This window comes from Sebastes fasciatus, chromosome 14 (genome assembly GCF_043250625.1).
Source record: "Sebastes fasciatus isolate fSebFas1 chromosome 14, fSebFas1.pri, whole genome shotgun sequence".
Lineage (NCBI taxonomy): Eukaryota > Metazoa > Chordata > Actinopteri > Perciformes > Sebastidae > Sebastes > Sebastes fasciatus.
The window spans coordinates 32,555,950-32,576,453 of record NC_133808.1 but is presented as its reverse complement, the minus strand read 5'-3'; the positions used below and the strand labels follow the sequence as shown (position 1 = coordinate 32,576,453).

The 20,504-nt window shown below is 39.4% G+C and overlaps 4 protein-coding genes across 4 annotated transcripts; 1 reads left to right on the top strand and 3 right to left on the bottom strand.

The window, feature by feature from the left end:
* The first annotated feature begins 7,634 nt into the window (after nt 1–7,634).
* LOC141781981 (olfactory receptor 6N2-like) lies at nt 7,635–8,328 on the top strand. The gene is made up of 2 exons (XM_074657983.1): nt 7,635–8,186; nt 8,314–8,328. The coding sequence occupies exons 1-2, from the start codon at nt 7,635–7,637 to the stop codon at nt 8,326–8,328; spliced, it is 567 nt and encodes a 188-aa protein (XP_074514084.1).
* A 5,020-nt stretch (nt 8,329–13,348) lies between these two features.
* LOC141781976 (olfactory receptor 6N2-like) lies at nt 13,349–14,668 on the bottom strand. The gene is given in 2 exon segments (XM_074657974.1): nt 13,349–14,387; nt 14,390–14,668. Coding segments are annotated over 2 exon segments (720 nt in total). The 3' UTR covers nt 13,349–13,946.
* Nucleotides 14,669–14,773: 105 nt separating this feature from the next.
* Nucleotides 14,774–15,694, bottom strand: LOC141781975 (olfactory receptor 11A1-like). Its single transcript, XM_074657973.1, has one exon. The coding sequence runs from the start codon at nt 15,692–15,694 to the stop codon at nt 14,774–14,776; it is 921 nt and encodes a 306-aa protein (XP_074514074.1).
* Nucleotides 15,695–19,453: 3,759 nt separating this feature from the next.
* Nucleotides 19,454–20,504, bottom strand: LOC141781974 (olfactory receptor 51E1-like). The gene has a single exon (XM_074657972.1). The coding sequence runs from the start codon at nt 20,378–20,380 to the stop codon at nt 19,454–19,456; it is 927 nt and encodes a 308-aa protein (XP_074514073.1). The 5' UTR covers nt 20,381–20,504.

Genomic DNA, 20,504 nt, shown 5'->3' with positions numbered 1-20,504 from the left:
AACCCACCATTTCAGTCTTGTCGAAAGGCCTCTGACTTGAAAACAAAGGCCGATGCCAGAGCACCGACCACCCTCACACACACACAGAAACACACAATCTTCCTTTCCCTGTTTGTTCAAGCACACATGGTCTAAAGTCACAGCTTGAAGTGAAAAATAATGAAAAACTTAGTTTGAAGTAAACATGAGAATCAGCACCTCTAAATCTGAGGCCATGGTTCTCAGCAGGAAACCGGTGGATTGCCTACTCCGGGTAGGGAATGAGTCCTTACCCCAAGTGAAGGAGTTTAAGTATCTCGGGGTCTTGTTCGCGAGTGAGGGGACGATGGAACGTGAGATTGGTCGGAGAATCGGAGCAGCAGGGGCGGTATTGCATTCGCTTTACCGCACCGTTGTGACGAAAAGAGAGCTGAGTAGAGTCCTTGCTCCTTTGCGTCGAAAGGAGCCAGTTGAGGTGGTTCGGGCATCTAGCACGGATGCCTCCTGGGCGCCTCCCTTGGGAGGTGTTCCAGGCATGACCAGCTGGGAGGAGACCACGGGGAAGACCCAGGACTAGGTGGAGAGATTATATCTCTACTCTGGCCTGGGAACGCCTCGGGATCCCCCAGTCAGAGCTGGTTAATGTGGCCCGGGAAAGGGAAGTTTGGGGTCCTCTGCTGGAGCTGTTGCCCCCGCGACCCGATCCCGGATAAGCGGTTGAAGATGGATGGATGGACAATAAATTTAATTTAAATTTAATTTACACAGTTTCATATTAGCACTCAGTAATGTTCGGACTGCAACATGAATAGCAGGAAGAAGCCAAGAAAGAAACAGAATTATACACACTGTGGTTTTGCTCATGATAGTTGGATATTGCAGAGGTTTACATATAGACACAAACCTGTCATAGGCCATGGCTGCCAATAGTAAGAAATCTGAAGCACTAAACAAGTAATGTATATAACACTGTAAGAGACAGGCAGAATATGATAGGATCTGCTTTTCAGATAAAATGTCAATTAACAATTCTGGGTACACAGTAGTGATGGCAACAACGGAGTTCAGTAGCAAAGCTGCAATGAAAATGTACATCGGCTCATGGAGGTTATTGTGTATCCCAATAAGGTACACAATGTTCAAATTAAAGGTGATTGGATGAAAAATACCATCAACATATGAATGAAAAGAAAATACCTGTTTATGCCCATGTCCACATACCCATAAAGAGTTATATATGTGTAGGGACCCACAAATTTGACTTGTGGCAAGTGACCACATGAACTCAGTAACATGATCCTTGACCCATGGACTAGAGCCATTGGCTGAGGACTCTGCTAAGTAGCCATTGGCTACTGTAGCATTCACACATAGGTGTGAAATTCACCCAGGACAAAAATAGAGGAATCTCTTTGTTTCTCCTCTTTCTGCTCTTTCTTCACACCTCTCGTGACCTGTGGATGTGAGCTGCTGCTCTCCAGACCAGAAGCTGCAAAGCAGCTCTGCTCTGATCTATGGCCTGTTAGGAAACAGACATAGCAACACAAGGAACTTCTAAGGCAAAAGACGCGAGAGCCTGCCCTTTTTACCTGCTAACTTCAAGCAACAACCGCAAGGAAGTTAGCACCAAGCTATCAAGCTGCTGGGAAGAAAGTATTGGAGCGATCAGCTTCCTCCAATCTGCACAACTTGATTTGAGCACAGCAAAGATGACATCTTTGACTTGGAACCACAACTTCAACACATGGAATTACAAACCCTTTTTTTCCAAGGATTGGTAACGTACTGGGCTTACCTTAGCAGTAGCAATTACACATGGCTGATCAAGACTAAGACTGTTCAACTCTGATTCTAGAATGTACTTGTATTGATTTGGTTTTAATGTTATTCATTGAGTTTCACTGTTGTGATATTATTTGTATTTGATATTTGGGTAGTTGGCTTCACCACATCTGATGTGTTTAGTTTATGCTTCACATAGAAAAGGTCTTGCATGCAAACTAACCATCTTTTCTAACCCACTGCATTATCTGACACACATAAAGATCACATACAGAAACTGTGAATTAGTTAAACATAAACATATAGCTTCAGATAATCTTAACCCCCACATCACCCCCCTCTCTGTCCTTCCTGAGCACATGTGTTCCGAAGAACAAAGAGGCCATGTGGTGACATGTTGGCAGCCATCTTTGATCCTTTACTATCCATTTTGGTTATAGTTATTAATTTAATTATATATCAACATTCCAAATTAATATTTTAGTATATTTATGAGACTATATTAAGGTTTTAGTTATTGGTCCCTGATTCCAGGGTGGTGCCCCGTTTATTATTAATGTTTATTGATCATTTTATTAATATTAATAATAATTTGCTAATAACCAAACCTGTTACTGCCAAATCCCTACATGTTGGTGCCCCGTGTGAGGCATATTATTATTGTTGGCAAATTGTTCATTATTGAGCGATATTAATTTTTAGCATAATTTTTGGTCAAAAACAAAAATTTCATATTCCACTTCTAAACAAACCAAAAGTGTCTACATTCTACACCATTAGTCTTCCACAGGAGTAGAAGTCCAGCTGTACTTTTAAATAAGTACATTGTGGTGAGAATTTGTTATTTGAGAGTTTGATTATTAACACTTTAAGCCTTTATAGTGTTAATTTTAATAACTTGCTTTTGCTGCTAATTCAGGTTAACCTACACTGTAGAACTTGAAATATTTTGGTTCAGCATTTGAATACCAAGTATTCAATGCAATCTGGTCTAGTTGTCATATTTACTGTTAATCTAAGTGTTCCTTTAATGACACAGCGTGCCACCGGCCCTGTGTAACATAGAGAGCTTGCACCTGGCTGTTACTTCCACGTGTTCCAGCTTGAGTCACCCTAAAGAGACATCATCACAACTGTTACTGCCCTGCATCTCAGTTAGTGCATGTTGTGTGTAAGCAAACTTCCTTTGTAAACCTTTATTTACTTTACTGGCCCCTTTTGTTTGATGCCCACTAGAGTCACTAGTTGGTGCTGCAGCTACCCCTCCTCCACAGGAAGCTACCCCCCATAGTGTAGGCCAGTGCATTGTTGTTAGGCTAGTGTACCTCCCAAACTACACTACAAGGTGTCTGCCAACGCAACACCATAGCCAACAACATTATTTTTGTTTTCTACTAGACACCCTGTTTAGTTTCACCCTCCATTCCAGGTATAACAATGAAGAACCCCTGTGTAGAGCTTTTTCTTTCCTCCCTAGCACAGAGCCTAAACCCTGGCTGCCTTGAACTCATCAGCAGGTTGAGTTTCAGTGAGTGCAGGAAAGAAATAGAATTGCTCCTCACAGACAGGTGTGATGCGCAGACCGCATCCAAAGACTCATTGTTAAAATGCTTGCTTCTGATTTTCCACAGGCAAACTAGTCTTGCTGTTCAGAGCAAATCAGCCCTGGAAAAAGAGGTAGATAGCCTAAGAACGCAAAATGCTAGTCTCCTCCATGAAGTTCAGACAGCTAATAAGAAAGCCATGCGTTACTTAGAAGACCTGCATTCAGCAGTTAGATCTTTGTCAACACAAAGAAAAATTGTTAGGGCTTAAATTAGAATGTCTTTCCCCACCACAGTCTGTCAGTCACTGTGATTCTGGCTACTCAGATTCACTCTCCTCACTTGATGAGAGGTTAACTCCCTCTCCACTCAGACATGAAAGATTTCCAACCGACTCAAAATGCTTGGGAATGAAGTCAGCTCCTCAACCTCCACTAAGAGAAAGAGTGAACAGCTACCTGACTTCCTATTGTTGTGAAACTGACAGTGAAGACACATGTAGTTTATCTTCAAAAATATACTCTGCCCCATGTTGTTCCCAGCTACTGAGAATGACACCTTCATCTGTGCACCTCCCTCCAAAGGTTCAGTCTGTTCAGCCTCCTTTCCACTCTGTCACAAGGGTGATGACAGCTGTTCAGCCTCTGCTTCTCAGCCAGAGAGAACTTTAGCATGTGATGCACCAGTGCATTGTAATGCTAATTTAGTCTCGCCTTCAGCAGAAAGGACCCCACAGGGTCCCCGCCATGAAGTGCTTGAGTTTTTAGCTAAAGGCATTGAATGTTTTGATCCAGACAACTGTGATCATCACATTGATGACTATTTTAGGGAATTAGATCACAATCTAATTGACTTGCAACACGCCACCCAACGGGAGAAAGTTAAACTTGTGTGGAAAACCAGCTCAAAAGCTGTGCACAAGTTTATACAGTCACAACCTCCCAGTGTCAGAAATGACTATAGTGAGCTCCGTCATGCACTGATAGAAGAATTGTCTTCTACTGCTGACGAGACCTCAGAGATGTTTGCAGCCCTTCAAATTAAACATTCACGTAGTGAGAATCCTAGAGATTCCTACAAATGTTTAAGGCATGCATACTTCCAAGGTAAGGATGCACCAGGCTTAGAAGAAAACACCTTCTTCAAGTCCTTGTTTTTGCAGAACCTGCACCGATGTGTACGCACTCACGTGGCACTCATGACGCGTCAGGGTAACCCCTCACTGTGTGAGATAAGGAAGATGACACAGATAGCTTGGGAAACTCTGGTCATCTCCAAAAAGGGTTGTAAACCAACTGAGCCCACCAGCTCAAACACTGACGTGTCAAGCAGATCTGCCACCTCAAAAGACCACCTTCACAACAGGTCGAAGGGGGGTCACAAAAGGATGCATAAGGACACACTACATATGTTACATTTAAATCATCATCCATGAAGAATGTCACAACTTAAACAATCAATGAATGAATCAAAGAGCTGATTGTATGTTCATGTTCAGAGATCAAAAAGGGAACTGTTTGAGTCAGATGAAATAATTTATGAAATTTTTTCACCCTCAATAGATCTCATTAACTCTTCCACCAAGAGTTCATTAGAACAACTTTATCAAACTCTGGAGGCCTGAACCCATAGGTGTTAGACTTTGTTTACATGGGTGTCTGTTATCTTAATTTTCCTTTTTGCCGCCCTAAACAACAAAGCAAAAGTGAGCATGACTCACATACCCCCACTCACTGCCTTATCCCTACTAAAGTAGGGCCAAAGGTTTTGCCCTTTTGGAAAAATTTCAAAAATGTTAGGCACCGTGGACTTTTAAGCCCCAAAAGGCACAACTAGACCACACTGTCAACCATCAGACTAAATTTGAAGCTCCTAGGTTAAATAGTTTCCGAGTTCTGCTCCGGAAACGAAACTATGACACATGAACGGACGGAAGGACGGAAGGACGGACATGCAGAGCACTAGATACCCCCGACTACGTTGTCGCGTGGGTATAACAATTGTACCACATTGCATTTAGAGCCGTCAAGGTTGGTGCGAGGCGCTAATCATTGACCTGCATGTGCACTAAACACAGTAGAACACACATAGATACTCTAGTTCAAGTTCATGTTCATGTTACACTGCACAATTTCATCAAAATACAGTTTGAAGTCCTAGAACTATTTCAAATATTAGATACAGGGGCTGCACGGTGGTGCAGTGGTTAGCACTGGCGCCTCACAGCTAGAGGGTTGCAGGTTCGAATCCGGCTTGGGACCCTTCTGTGTGGAGTTTGCATGTTCTCCCCGTGTTAGCGTGGGTTTTCTCCGGGTACTCCGGTTTCCTCCCACAGTCCAAAGACATGCAGGTTAGGTTAATTGTGGACTCTAAATTGCCCGTAGGTGTGAGTGTGAGCGTGAATGGTTGTCTGTCTCTATGTGTCAGCCCTGCGATGGACTGGCGACCTGTCCAGGGTGTACCCTGCCTTCGCCCAATGTCGGCTGGGATCGGCTCCAGCCCCCCCGCGACCCCTAACGGGATAAGCGGTTGCAGATGGATGGATGGATACAGGGGCTGCACGGTGGTGCAGTGGTTAGCACTGTCGCCTCAGCAAGAGGTTTTCTCCAGGTACTCCAGTTTCCTCCTCCGGGTACTCCGGTTTCCTCCTACAGTCCACAGACATGCAGGTTAGGTTAATTGTTAATTGTAGGTGTGAATGTGCGCGTGAATGGTTGTCTGACTCTATGTGTCAGTGCCAGTCTGGTGACCTATCCAGGATGTACCCTGCCTTCGCCTCCGGATGTCTGAGCTCCTCACCCTATCTCTAAGGCTGAGCCCAGCCACGCTATGAAAAAGGCTCATTTCGGCCGCTTGTATCCGTTGAAGGTTGGAACGTAGATGGACAGGTAAATCGAGAGCTTTGCCTTTCGGCTAAGCTCCCTTTTCACCACAACGGTCCGGTATAGCGCCCTCATAACTGCAGATGCCGCACCGAACCGCCTGTCCATCTCCCGCTCCATTTTTTCCCCCACTCATGAACAACACCCCGAAATACTTGAACTCCCTCGCTTGGGGCAAATACTCACCCCAACCCGGAGGTGGCGATCCACCGGTTTCTGGCAGAGAATCATGGCCTCAGACTTGGAGGTACTGACTCTCATCCTGACCGCTGCACACTCGGCTGCAAACCGCCCCAGTGCTGCTGAAGGTCACGGTCTGATGAAGCCAACAGAACCACATCATCTGCAAAGAGTAGAGACGCAATTCTAAGGTCCCCGAATAGGACACTCTCCTCCCCCCGGCTGCGCCTTGAGATGCTGTCCATGAAAATCTCAAACAGAATCGGCGACAAGGGGCAACCCTGGCGGAGGCCAACACCCACTGGAAACGTGTTTGACTTTGTGCCGAATATAAGGAAGCAGCCCTCACTTTGGTTATACAAGGACCGGATGGCTTGTAACAGCAACCCCGGAACCCCATATTCCTGCAGTACCCCCCACAGGAACTCCAAAACTATTTATCTTAGGAACTTCAAATTTGGTATGACGGTTGACAGTGTGGTCTAGTTGTGCCTTTTGTGGGTTAAAAGTCCAGGGTGCCCAACATTTTTTAAATTTTGGTCAAAAACTGTGTTTTTTTAACTTTAATTTTGTATTGGAAGCAGAACTCCAAAACTATTTAACTTCGGAACTTCAAATTTGGTATAATGTTTGACAGTGTGGTGTAGTTGTGCCTTTTGGGGGTTAGAAGTCCAGGGTGCCCAAAATCTTTTTAGGGTCACGCAGTGAGCAGGGTTATGTGAGCCATGCTCACTTTTTGCCTTGGAAAAGGAAAATTAAGACAACACACACCCCTGTAAACAAAGTTTTACACCTATGGGTTCAGGCCTCCAGAGTCTGATGAAGTTGTTCTAATGAACTCTTGGTGGAAGAGTTAATGAAATCCATGGAGGGTGAAGAAATGTCATAAAATATTTGGTCTGACTCAAACGGTTCACTTTTTGATCTCTGAACATGAACACACATCAGTCAGGTATCTGTAAATACATGAGACAATGAAATACATGCTCTGAGTTAATGCTATCTTCATAGTAAGACTTCTTTACTCAGTTCATTCATTTATGCTTATTATACAATCAGCTCTTTGTATTCATTGATTGTTTAAGTTGTGACATTCTTCATGGATGATGCATTAAATGTAACATATATAACTCTTTATGGGTATGTGGACATGGGCATAAACAGGTATTTTCTTTTTATTCATATGTTGATGGTATTTATTCTAGCAATCACCTTTAATTTGACCATTGTGTACCTTATTGGGATAAACAATAACCTCCATGAGCCGATGTACATTTTCATTGCAGCTTTGCTACTGAACTCAGTCGTTGCCAGTACTACTGTGTACCCAAAGTTGTTAATTGACATTTTATCCGAAAAACCGATTATATCATATTCCGCCTGTCTCTTACAATGTTATATATATTACTCCTTTAGTGCTTCAGATTTCTTACTGTTGGCAGCCATGGCCTATGACAGGTTTGTGTCTATATGTAAACCTCTGCAATATCCAATTATCATGAGCAAAACCACAGTGTGTATAATCCTGTTTCTTTCTTGGCTTCTTCCTGCTATTCAGGTTGCAGTCCCAACATTACTGAGTGCTAATTTGAAACCTTGTAATTTCACTTTAAAAGCAATTTTTTGTAACAATTCCTATTACAGTCTCTACTGTGTGACTTCAGCAGCACGGTCTCTAGCTGATATGTTTAATATATTTACTCTGATATTATTACCAATAATCTTCATACTTTTTACATATACCAGGATACTTATAATATCCTACCGAAGTTCTAGAAATGTCAGGACAAAAGCTGCCCAGACATGTACACCCCACCTGGTAGTTTTAATCGGCTTTTCCTCTGTGTGTCTATATGATGTCCTTATAATTGAACTGGATATGGGATCTGAAATACATTTCATAATGACTTTACAAGCGTTTTTGTATTATCCTCTCTTCAATCCAGTTGTATATGGACTAAAAATGAAAGAAATCTTTAAACACCTGCAGAAGTTGTTCTGTCAAACCAAAATTATTTGATGTACAGTATTAATAAGGGTTACTTCTACTTCTATCATTATCATAACTTTCATTCTGACTTATCTCTGTATTTTACTTTACTGTCATGAATTTATTTAACAAACCTGGTATATAGATCATTATCATAACTTTCATTCAGACTTATCTCTGTATTTTACTTTACTGTCATGAATTTATTTAACAAACCTGAACTCTGTTTACAAGTGATGATATTCATATTCATATCACTGCTTCTGGGTATATCGATCAAGTTAAATATTCAAATTCAGCAATATAAACTGTATTAATGATGATGGCTAATATGTTAAGACTACACTGAAAGTGTGCACATGCGTTTGTTCCAGAAATGTTTCTCTCTCATTTTGTTGCACTTCATAGATTGTTATTTATTTTGTTAAATTGATTGTTAACTTATAATTAACAATAAATACCTGTTACCCTGTTCAGTCACAGTCACTCCGATCAGAAACCAATGTGTTTTTACAGTTAGTCTATGATCTTATGCATGTATTTTGCCTTATCTTTATTAGCCTGCATTAAAAAAACATATTTTAATGCAGGCTATTAAAAATAATTACTAACCGAATACATACCATCATTCAGTTAAGTACTTTTATTTTAACATTGTGAACATTAATTTTTATTTTTATAATCATTCATGTGATAATCATTATTATGGTTATATTGTGTTTATGAAGAATGCTGTTCAGAGGTTTGATGAATATATTATTGATTAGAAATGGCTGATAAAGTTCACTGGACCAGTAACTATATAGTGTACTTTATATTCATGAAACAACAGGGAGAGGACACAACAATGCTTTAACCTTTTCTTTTTCTTGGATCACTGGTCTGCTTGGAGAGAAAGAAATAGCAATGATTAATACATCCTGTTACTGTGTCTACTGACAGTGTACATTGAAATTATCACTTACACTTCTCTGTCTATCCCCCTCAGTGTGTTTTGTTAAGTGTGTGCTGTACAGACATCTGACAGTTTGTGAATTCTGTAAATCACATATCAGTTGTTAACTCTGCATGGTGCGGATGTACTACACTCACTACGATGCCAGGCTGCTCTCAGGCTGTACAGTATCTGGGTCCTGTTAAAAATGATGTTTTCCATGAGCACCACATCACTGCCTTCTTATCCATTATGGACTAAATAAGTATTTCCATTGACATATAGGCTACATCCAGCCTTCTTTCTTTCTTTCTATATAAATAATGGTTGTAATAGGGCAGACCATGCACAATTCCTGCAGTGCTAATTAATGTGTTTTAAAGAACTGACAAACAGTCAGATGTACTCTATGTAGGCATACAGCACACACTTAAAAAGCAAATATAGTTTGCAGAGGTGCAAATATCAATGAAAAAAGTGATTTATTTAAAAAGAGTCAACGTTTAAAACCACAAAAAAAACCCTGCAGGACTTGGACCGAGATCTGGAGATAAAAAGGCATTGAGGAAATTAGAAAGAGAAGTAAGTGATCATTCCAGTGCACACTGTAAGCATGTACAGTACGTAACATAATGTATAAATCATTATTATATATACAGTATATGGTATCGTCGTATTCTAGCATTGTGCATTAGTGGTTGTAATTAATCTTCATGGTAAATTTCCTAAATAATTTACTTCCACTGCTCACTTATAAGGTGAAGTGACAGTAACTCCTTGAATGGTTTAATTATGACGGTTTCAGTTAACAGCAGTGGTGAGTGAATGTAATGTTATCAGCTATTTTTAGGCTACTTACGCATTGAGTCGCTCCGCTATTATCTGCTACGTTTTTATCTCACTGTTTTATTACAGCAGCCGACGGCAACATCTCCTTTTCTACATATTATATGCTTAATTTCCTCGTAATCTTCCATTAAAAGCTGTTTCTCACTGAGGTTTAAAGTACGCAGAACGCGTTACCTCCATTTGAGCATCAGTAGATCTGAGATCGACCTCGTGGTCTATTGAGGAAAGTAGTGAACGCGCATCTATCTGAATTACTTTCACCTGGCTGAACCTAGTCGCTCCTCCTCAGCCTGGCTCGGCCTTCATGAAACCAATTAAACCCAGATGAACTGACTAGACTAGGTCAAGCCTCACTTTCTCTCTTATCCTGGATATCTTTATTCTGCTTTTGTGAAACAGGCCCCTGGACTAAAGAGTCTGCACTCAGAATCATACAATGTAAAAATCCCATACATGCAGTGAAAGTGACCAGCAACATTTTACAGACATAAATAAAATGAATTGTACACAAGAGGACCAAAACTAAGATGGATGTAAAATGTTATATTTTCCAAGTCTTTGATGTCTGGCTGCAGGATTTTGGATTATAAGAAGGATGTTCACTGATGCAGAGCAAAGAGTCGCTTAATAAATATTGATTATAAAGAATAAAATTCTTATGTTGGGAGTTTTGAATTTCTGCAGAAAATGATCAGTCATTACAATGTTGAAGCAGACAACTTTTATTGCGTAATAAACTATTTTTTTTTGTTGATTAAATACCTTCCAAGAATCACAGAAATTTCAGCTCTACATTATTATTACAGAATACATGAGTTATCTTTGTTGATATATAAATTTATTTCTGCAAAAACGTCCACTGTACATTCACGAGATATTCTCAGAGCTAGACTAACTCTTCTGCAGTGTGTAGTGTGCGCGCATGCACGTCTAGGGCTGGAGCGAGAACGAGCGCGGTGTGTGAACAAAGGCAAGCAGGCAGAGGAGCAGAGGAGCAGAGTACAGAAGAGACTCCGGCCCTGGAGACCAAAGCTACTGTCTCCCCCGCGTACTACGACCGCCGGCAACACTGTTTTGCAATATGGGCTTCACTAGATATAACTTTGAGGTTTTGGTGCTTCCGTGTAGTCTGTGTTGGAGTCTGATGGTACGTGTCCACAGGGAGTCTGAACAGCGCAGCCACACGCGAGTGCGCATATGCGAGCGCGCATGGGAAACCGACCCGGTAGATTTATATTCTTAAAAAGTTACAAACAGTACCTTTAAGTCTTTTAACCAACATCAGTCCTTTTCATAACAACCAAATATTCAGCAGAGGGACACTGCCAGAAGTAGAGCAGGAGCAGAATATCTCAATGTTGCTTATAGTTTAGATTCTGTATTTACGACTGCAGAATGGTACCAAACACTTATATGATATAAACCAGTGAATAAAGACTGATCTATTGAATTAAAATTAATTCCAATTACAAAACATAAATAAACCTTGATATCGTAACATGTAGGTATGCAAACACTACAACAGACACTGATTCGCTTAAACTGAAAAGCCAATAACAGTGATTTCTCTCACCAATGGGCTCCGCCGCCAATTCAACGTGTTGAAAAAATTTAATTATTTTCTGTATACTAAATACAAGGGAGGTTTTCTAATAAAAAATGTTCACAGACAGGGATATGTCAATGATGAGCAACAACATTGATTTTGATGCATTTTCTTTTTTTGTCCAAGAAATCGGGAAAATAGCATAGATTTTTCCTATAGGGCAAACATGAGAAAATGACTCAATCTGGTGGAAAATAGTAAAAAGTACAATTTTGAAGCCAGGGTTTTATATTGAAAGCCTAAATAAAATAGAACGCATGATTTTATGCTTTAATGCCCATGGGATCAAAATGTGTGGTTTTAATGGGTTTCAGTGGAGACGTTTACGGCCGTACGGGTCTGAATGTTTGTATTTTGGACTACACAGTTTATTACACACTTATTATAGAAACTGAGGTTGAACTTCCAAAATAAAATTTAAAAAAAACCATCCTTACCAAAATGTATGACATATACATTAATGGGACTATTTGTAACTTTCAGAAATGCTTCTTAACAGCGACACCTGTGGCCGTGAAATCAACGAAAGTCAGCGTCGGGCTCGCGCTTGCTCGCTCTAAATATACCTGAACGAGCATCGCTCAAAACAGTGAGGTGACACACGTCAGCTAAAAGCACAATATCACTCTATATTTCAGCTGCTTGGCAGTAATGTTAGCTGACCAGACGAAGGTCTCTCCATGAACATGATTTAGATCTGATCCTAGTGTTGGCTTTTCCTAAGTGCAGGCTGAAGCAGCGGGGCTCTGCAGCGTGTCTCCCTGCTCTCTGCGCCCACAGCCGGAGAGAGCAGAGGAGACACCGGCACCCGGTCGGTAACGAGAGGGTAACGTAACTCTCTGAAGAGCTCCGTCACTTCACAAGACACGGGAAACCTCTGTTGGTCTGGAGGAACTGCAGCATTTATTCCTGCACAAACGTCCACTGTACATTCACTAGATATTCTCAGAGCTAAACTAACTCTTCTGCAGTGTGGAGTGAGCGCGCGTTCACGTCTAGAGGTGGAGCGAGACAGCGAGGACGCGCGCGCATTCTGAGTGAAGGAGAGCAGGCAGCGGAAACGAGGCTCCAGCCACACGCGAGCGCGCATATGCGAACGCGCATGTGTGGCGACCCGCTACATTTATACGCTTAAAAAGTTACAAATAGTCCCTTTAACACAGCCAAAATGATAAAAACAAAAAAACTAAACATTAAAGAGCCCAAAATGTTCTGAGTGATGCACAAGGGCTAGTCTACCCAATTATTAATTATACTTCCTCTCAGCATTAGTTAATATATCAAGTAATACCATTAATATCAGTCGTACACTGCCAGAAGTGGAGCAGAAGCAGAATATCTCAATGTTGCTTGTAGTTTAGATTCCGTATTTACCGCTGCAGAATGGTACCAAAAACCTATATGATATAAACCACTGGATAAACACTGATCTATTGAATTAAAATTAATTCCAATTACAAAACATAAATAAACCTTGTTATCAGAACATGCAGGTTCACAAACATTTCCAAAATAAAACAACAAAAAAAACTCATACCCTAACCCACAAGGGTTAGACTACCCAATTTTAAATTCGACTTCCTCTCAGCACAGGTAATACCATTAATATTAGTCATAATAATAATAATAATAATAATAATACCCCTCCAAAAATCACCACCATCATTGGTGCATCCCAGTGATTTTGGGAGCTGTGCTGTTAGGGGCCAACAAGGGGTGGTGAGGGGCCAGACTAAAGGCCCCGAAACACCAAATCAACATTAAAGAACGAGCAACAACAAAGGCAGACTGTTGCGTCGTCTTACATCACCTGTGTCTTGGCCGGAAAGTTGCAATTGAACACAAAACAAAGACTACAACCAACAGCCAACATTTTACAGACATGAATAAAAAATTTTGGACACCAGTGGACCAAAACATGCATTTGGATTATAGGAAGGATGTTCACTGATGCAGAGCAAAGAGTCTCTTAATGAAACTTCATTATAAATAATAAAAATATTGGGTTTGAGTTTTGAATTACTGCAGAAAATGATCAGTCATTACAATGTTAAAGCTGGCAGCTTTTATTGTGTAGTAGTCATAAACACTGTTTTCTTTTAGATTAAATACCTTCCCAGAATCACAGAAATCTGATCTCTACATTATTATTACCGAAGAAATGACATTGCATTGTGCATTTGTTATCTTTATTGATATATTAGTTCAGTTTGCCTTGACAGAACAACCTCCTGATGTGTTTATGAATCTCTTTCATTTTCAGTCCGTATATGATTGGATTAAAGAGAGGATGATACAGCATTATTTGTAAAGTCATTATTAAACGTACAGTTTTGGGAAAATCAGTTTCCATACGAAGTAGAAGTACATCAAATACACTCAAACAAGAAAAGTTGATGAGAACCAGCAGATGGGGTAAACAGGTCTGAGCAGCTTTTCTCCTGACTTCTCTACTACTGCGATAGGTTATTATAAGTATCCTGGTGTATGTGAACAGTATGAAAAGCACAGGGAGAAGTACAAGATCTACTAAAACAATCAAGCCATATATATTCAGCTCTCTTGAACGCACACAGTGAAGTTTCTGAACTGTGCTGTTGCAAACTATTCCTTTCAAAATAAAGTTACATAGCTTTTTTTATCACTCAGTAACATTATCACTGAACCCTGACCGGCAGGAAGAATCCAAGCTAAAATCAGGAACATACAGACAGTTGTTTTTCTCATGATAATTGGATATTGTAGAGGTTTACATGTAGACACATATCTGTCATAGGCCATGGCTGACAACAGTAAGAACTCTGAACCACCCAAAGAGTAATAAATAAACCACTGGAAGAGACAGGCCGAATAAGATATGATCTGTTTCTCAGATAAAAAGTCCATCAAAAGCTTTGGGTAGATAGCAGTGCTATGGTACATGATGATGATGATGCTCTAAACTGACAATTAATGTTACAGAAATTAAATCTCTGCATTATTATGACATAAAACAATGACTGTACAACAGTTATCAGTTTTAATACATTAGACCGTTTTGCAGAACAATCTCTTCAGGTGTTTATAAATTTCTTTCATTTTCAGTCCATATATGATTGGATTAAAGAGAGGATGATACAAAATCATTTGTAAAGACATTATCAAACGTGCGGTTTTGGGAAAAACTGTTTCAAGTCGAATTACGAGTACATCATATGTAATCAAACAAGAGAAGTTGATTAGAACCAGCAGATGGGGTAAACAGGTCTGTGCAGCTTTTCTCCTGACTTCTCTACTACTGCGATAGGTTATTATAAGTATCCTGGTGTATGTGAACAGTATGAAAAGCACAGGGAGAAGTACAAGATCTACTAAAACAATCAAGCCGTATATATTCAGCTCTCTTGAAGGCACACAGTGAAGTTTGTGAACTGTGCTGTTGCAAACTATTCCTTTCAAAATAAAGTTACATAGTTTTTTTTTAGCACTCAGTATCTGAGTCACTGAACACTGACCAACAGACAGAATCCAAGCTAAAATCAGGAACATACAGACAGTTGATTTTCTCATGATAGTTGGATATTGCAGAGGTTTACATATAGACACATATCTGTCATAGGCCATGGCTGACAACAGTAAGAACTCTGAACCACCCAAAGAGTAATAAATAAACCACTGGAAGAGACAGGCCGAATAAGATATGATCTGTTTTTCAGATAGAAAGTCAATGAAAAGCTTTGGGTAGATAGCAGTGCTGAAAAGAACAGAGTTGATTAACAAAGCTGCAATGAAAATGTACATAGGCTCATGGAGGTTTTTGTGAATCACTACGAGGTACACAATAGTAGAATTACTGCAGATAATTAGAATATATGCTGTAAACATGATTATAAAATAAAGATATCTGTATTTGTGCACTTCCACATGTCCACCAAAAGTTAGATATGTTACATTTAATTCACTGTCCATTAATATTATCAAATAAATCAATGTATAAAACAGGTCGGTTATGTAACAGGTATACATGAATTAAAAATAATTACATACAACCTGTTTGGGGTTGTTTAATTTACAGTTACCTGGACTTAGTGTGTGTTGATCTTCAGATTTCAGAAAATTAACTGTTCGGCTCAGTGGATTGTTGTTTTTTTATCAGATTTCCTCACCCTCCATGGATCTCATTACAACTCTTCACCAAGTTTTACTAACATGTAAAACTCTTCATCAAACTCTGGAGGCCTGTAGACAGGAGCAGCCGCTGGGGGACGGGAGCTACTCCATGTTTCTTGGGACCCAAAGCTGGTGAGATGATATTCACTAACCCCAAATGTTCTGTTGTCATGGAGACTCTTATATAATAAACTTGGCACAACAACATTCAATGACTATAGATCAATGTGCAATCGATGACATGCTAACCGAACTGTATATGTATCCTACATACAAAAGATTACATTTTCAAATCCAGTTTTAAAATCTTAAAAGTGTTTCAGCTGCACAACAATCATGCTCACTGGGTGGGTTCATGTGGGAATCATTCTGTCTGTTATTTAAAGCACAAATTAATGTAGATCGCAAACCATCCAGCAATAACTGCAACCAAAGATTACCATTATTCCAAAATATGACAAAGAGCTACAATGTGAAATGCAAAGAAACATTATTTGCATCTACAATCACAGCTTCTGTGTGACTGTTGTCTATTGTTAAACCACTGCCACATATCTGGAACATATCTGCCTGTTTTACACTATCTGACCGATAGGTGGTTTCGTGTGCACATGAAGACCAGATGACGCCTCGTGAAATTAACCCTTTAGCCAATCATGAAGCTTCATCTCGCCATCACTAAAAATAAGCATGATAAGTCCTGTTTTAATGTTATTTGCTCACATTTTTACCCACCATACTGTCCAGGAGTTGAAAGGGGTGGCAACCAAACACTTCCTGGTTTTATGCTCTTGCTTATGTCATCAATGATGTCACGGGTCAAACCAAGTATGGGGGAATTGTATTGAGTTCAACAGGATTTTACTTAGTATTTGTTTGGTTTGTAATGTTTATAGAATTATATTTGCAGGAATATTTAACCCTTTAAAAAAGTTGCTCTGATATCCTTAGAGGACAAAAACGTCTGCATCAAAAAACATCCATAAACTTATATATTTATAATTTAACTAACGACTTTCACTGAGTTAAGTCTTTTTACCAACATCAGTCCTTTTCTTAACAACCAAACAGGGCTGGACTGGCCATCTGGCATACCGGGCATTTTCCCGGTGGGCCGACGTCCTTTGTTGCCTGGCTCAACATATGTCATGAGAGGCGAGCAGTGCTCGAAGTGGGCCGGTACGTAGCGGTCCGCAGTATTTTACTCATTTCACTCCTTGGCGGGCCGTGACTTTTTCATGCGTACCGGAGTTTCTCACAAGCTGCCGGATCTCCTCTGCCCTCTCCAGATCAGGTTCTTTGGGAGATTTATAATGGTGATACATAACGGCACAGCGCCAGCGTATTTGCGCTGCGTGGGTTTATTGTTTTAAAGTCACCAGAATTCAGGAAACAAAGTCTCTGAAACTCAACATTTTCTTGGGGAGGACCCACAGACCCCCCGCTTTGGTTTTGAAATCCTCCCTATTTATGAGGTCTCAAGGTTGGCAAGTATGCAAAACAATCACATTTGAAGGTAGAAGTGGAGCAGGAGCAGAATATCCCAATGTTGCTTGTAGTTTAGATTCTGTATTTACGGTTGCAGAATGGTACCAAACACTTATATGATATAAACCACTGAATACAGACTGATCTATTGAATTAAAATGAATTCCAATTGCAAAACATAAATAAACCTTGTTATCATAACATGTAGGTATACAAACACTACAACAGACACTGATTCGCTTAAAGTGAAAAGCCAATAACAGTGATTTCTCTCCCCAATGGGCTCCGCCGCTAATTCAACGTGTAGAATCGGCCAGAAAAACTCAAACATGGGCAGACTAAAGGCATCGATGCGGGAGGAGGACAAAAATGTCTGCATCAAAAAACAGCCATAAACTTATATATTTCAATTTTAACTATCCACTTTCACTGAGTTAAGCCTTTTAACCAACATCAGTCCTGTTCCTAACCACCAAATATTCATCCATTTTCTGAATATTTTAAGCCCTTAAATGGAAGTTTGTTTACAAAATGCCCACATTGTCTGTTATGGAAAAAATAACCTCACAAAAATTGAATTATTTTCTGTATACTAAATTCTAGGGAGGTTTTATATTTTTATTTCTTCACAGTCAATGATATGTCAATGATGAGCAGAAACATTGATTTTGATGCATTTTCATTTTTTGTCCAGGAAATTGGGAAAATAGCATATATTTGCCCCATAGCGCAAACATGAGAAAATGACTCAACCAGGTGGAAAATAGTAAAAAGTACAATTTTGAAGCCAGGGTTTTAGATTGAATACCTGATATAATAGAACGCATGATTTTATGCTTCAATGCCCATGGGATCAAAATGTCTGGTTTTAATGGGTTTCAGTGGAGATGTTTATGTCCGTACGGGTCTGAATGTTTATATTTTGACTACACAGTTTATTACACACTTATTGTAGGAACTGAGGTTGAACTTCCAAAATAAAAAAATAAAAACATCCTTACCAAAATGTATGACATATATATTAACACAGCCAAAATGATAAAAAAAAAAACAACAACAAAACATTTAAAAGCCAAAAATGTTCTGATTGATGCACAAGGGTTAGTCTACCCAATTTAAATTCTACTTCCTCTCAGCATTAGTTAATACATCAAGTAATACCATTAACATTAATCATACACTGCCAGAAGTGGAGCAGGAGCAGAATAACTCAATGTTGCTTGTAGTTTAGATTCTTTATTTACCGCTGCAGAATGGTACCAAACACCTATATGATATAAACCACTGAATAAAGACTGATCTATTGAATTAACATGACTTCCAATTACAAAACATAGATAAACCTTGTTATCAAAACATATAGGTACACAAAAACTTCCGAAATAATACAAAAAAGAAAATTCATACCCTAACCCACAAGGGTTGGTCTACCCAATTTTAAATTCTACTTCCTGTCAGCACAGGTAATACGATGGAGGGATTGGTGCATCCCTGTGATTCTGAGAGCTGTGTAGTAAGAGGCCAGACTAAAGGCCCAGACACAGCAAACTATCATTATAGAACGAGCGTCAACGAAGGCAGACTGTTGCGTCGCTGCACGTCACCTGTGTCTTGGCAAAAAGTTGCACTTAAACACACAGCAAAGATGACAGCTAACAGCCAACTAGCACGTAACGTTTCACAGACATGAATAAAATTCATTGGACACCAGTGGACCAAAACTAAGATGGATGTAAAATTTTATATTTTCCAAGTCTTTGTTAGAAGTCTGGCTGCAGGATTTTGTCATTGCGTTTGGATTATAGGAAGGATGTTCACTGATGCAGAGCAAAGAGTCTCTTAATGAAACTTCATTATAAATAATAAAAATATTGGGTTTGAGTTTTGAATTACTGCAGAAAATGATCAGTCATTACAATGTTAAAGCTGGCAGCTTTTATTTTGTAGTAGTCATAAACACTGTTTTCTTTTAGATTAAATACCTTCCCAGAATCACAGAAATCTGATCTCTACATTATTATTACCGAAGAAATGACATTGCATTGTGCATTTGTTATCTTTATTGATATATTAGTTCAGTTTGCCTTGACAGAACAACCTCCTGATATGTTTATGAATCTCTTTCATTTTCAGTCCGTATATGATTGGATTAAAGAGAGGATGATACAGCATTATTTGTAAAGTCATTATTAAACGTACAGTTTTGGGAAAATCAGTTTCCATTCGAAGTAGAAGTATATCAAATACACTCAAACAAGAAAAGTTGATGAGAACCAGCAGATGGGGTAAACAGGTCTGAGCAGCTTTTCTCCTGACTTCTCTACTACTGCGATAGGTTATTATAAGTATCCTGGTGTATGTGAACAGTATGAAAAGCACAGGGAGAAGTAAAAGATCTACTAAAACAGCCAAGCCGTATATATTCAGCACTCTTGAAGGCACACAGTGAAGTTTCTGAACTGTGCTGTTGCAAATGATTCCTTTCAAAATAAAGTTACATAGCTTTTTTTTAGCACTCAGTAACATTATCACTGAAAGCTGACCAGCAGGCAGAATCCAAGCTAAAATCAGAAACATACAGACAGTTGTTTTTCTCATGATAGTTGGATATTGCAGAGGTTTACATATAGACACATATCTGTCATAGGCCATGGCTGACAACAGTAAGAACTCTGAAGCACCCAAAGAGTAATAAATAAACCACTGGAAGAGACAGGCCGAATAAGATATGATCTGTTTTTCAGATAGAAAGTCAATGAAAAGCTTTGGGTAGATAGCAGTGCTGAAAAGAACAGAGTTGATTAACAAAGCTGCAATGAAAATGTACATAGGCTCATGGAGGTTTTTGTGAATCACTATGAGGTACACAATAGTAGAATTGCTGCAGACTATTAGAATATATACTGTGAATATACTACAAAAATAAAAATATCTATATTTGCTAACTTCTATATACCCGTCAAGAGTTATATATGTTGCATTTAATTCACTCTCCATTATAAACCAGGCAGATTATTTAACAGGTATACATGAATTAAAAATAATTACATACAACCTGGATTGTTTAATTTACAGTTACCTGGACTTAGTGTGTGTCGATCTTCAGATTTCAGAAAGTGAA

What these genes read in the sequence shown, in the direction of transcription:
- LOC141781981 (XM_074657983.1), top strand. Translation starts at nt 7,635, where the DNA reads ATGTACATTTTCATTGCAGCTTTGCTACTGAACTCAGTCGTTGCCAGT.
- LOC141781975 (XM_074657973.1), bottom strand. Translation starts at nt 15,694, where the DNA reads ATGGACAGTGAATTAAATGTAACATATCTAACTTTTGGTGGACATGTG.
- LOC141781974 (XM_074657972.1), bottom strand. Translation starts at nt 20,380, where the DNA reads ATGGAGAGTGAATTAAATGCAACATATATAACTCTTGACGGGTATATA.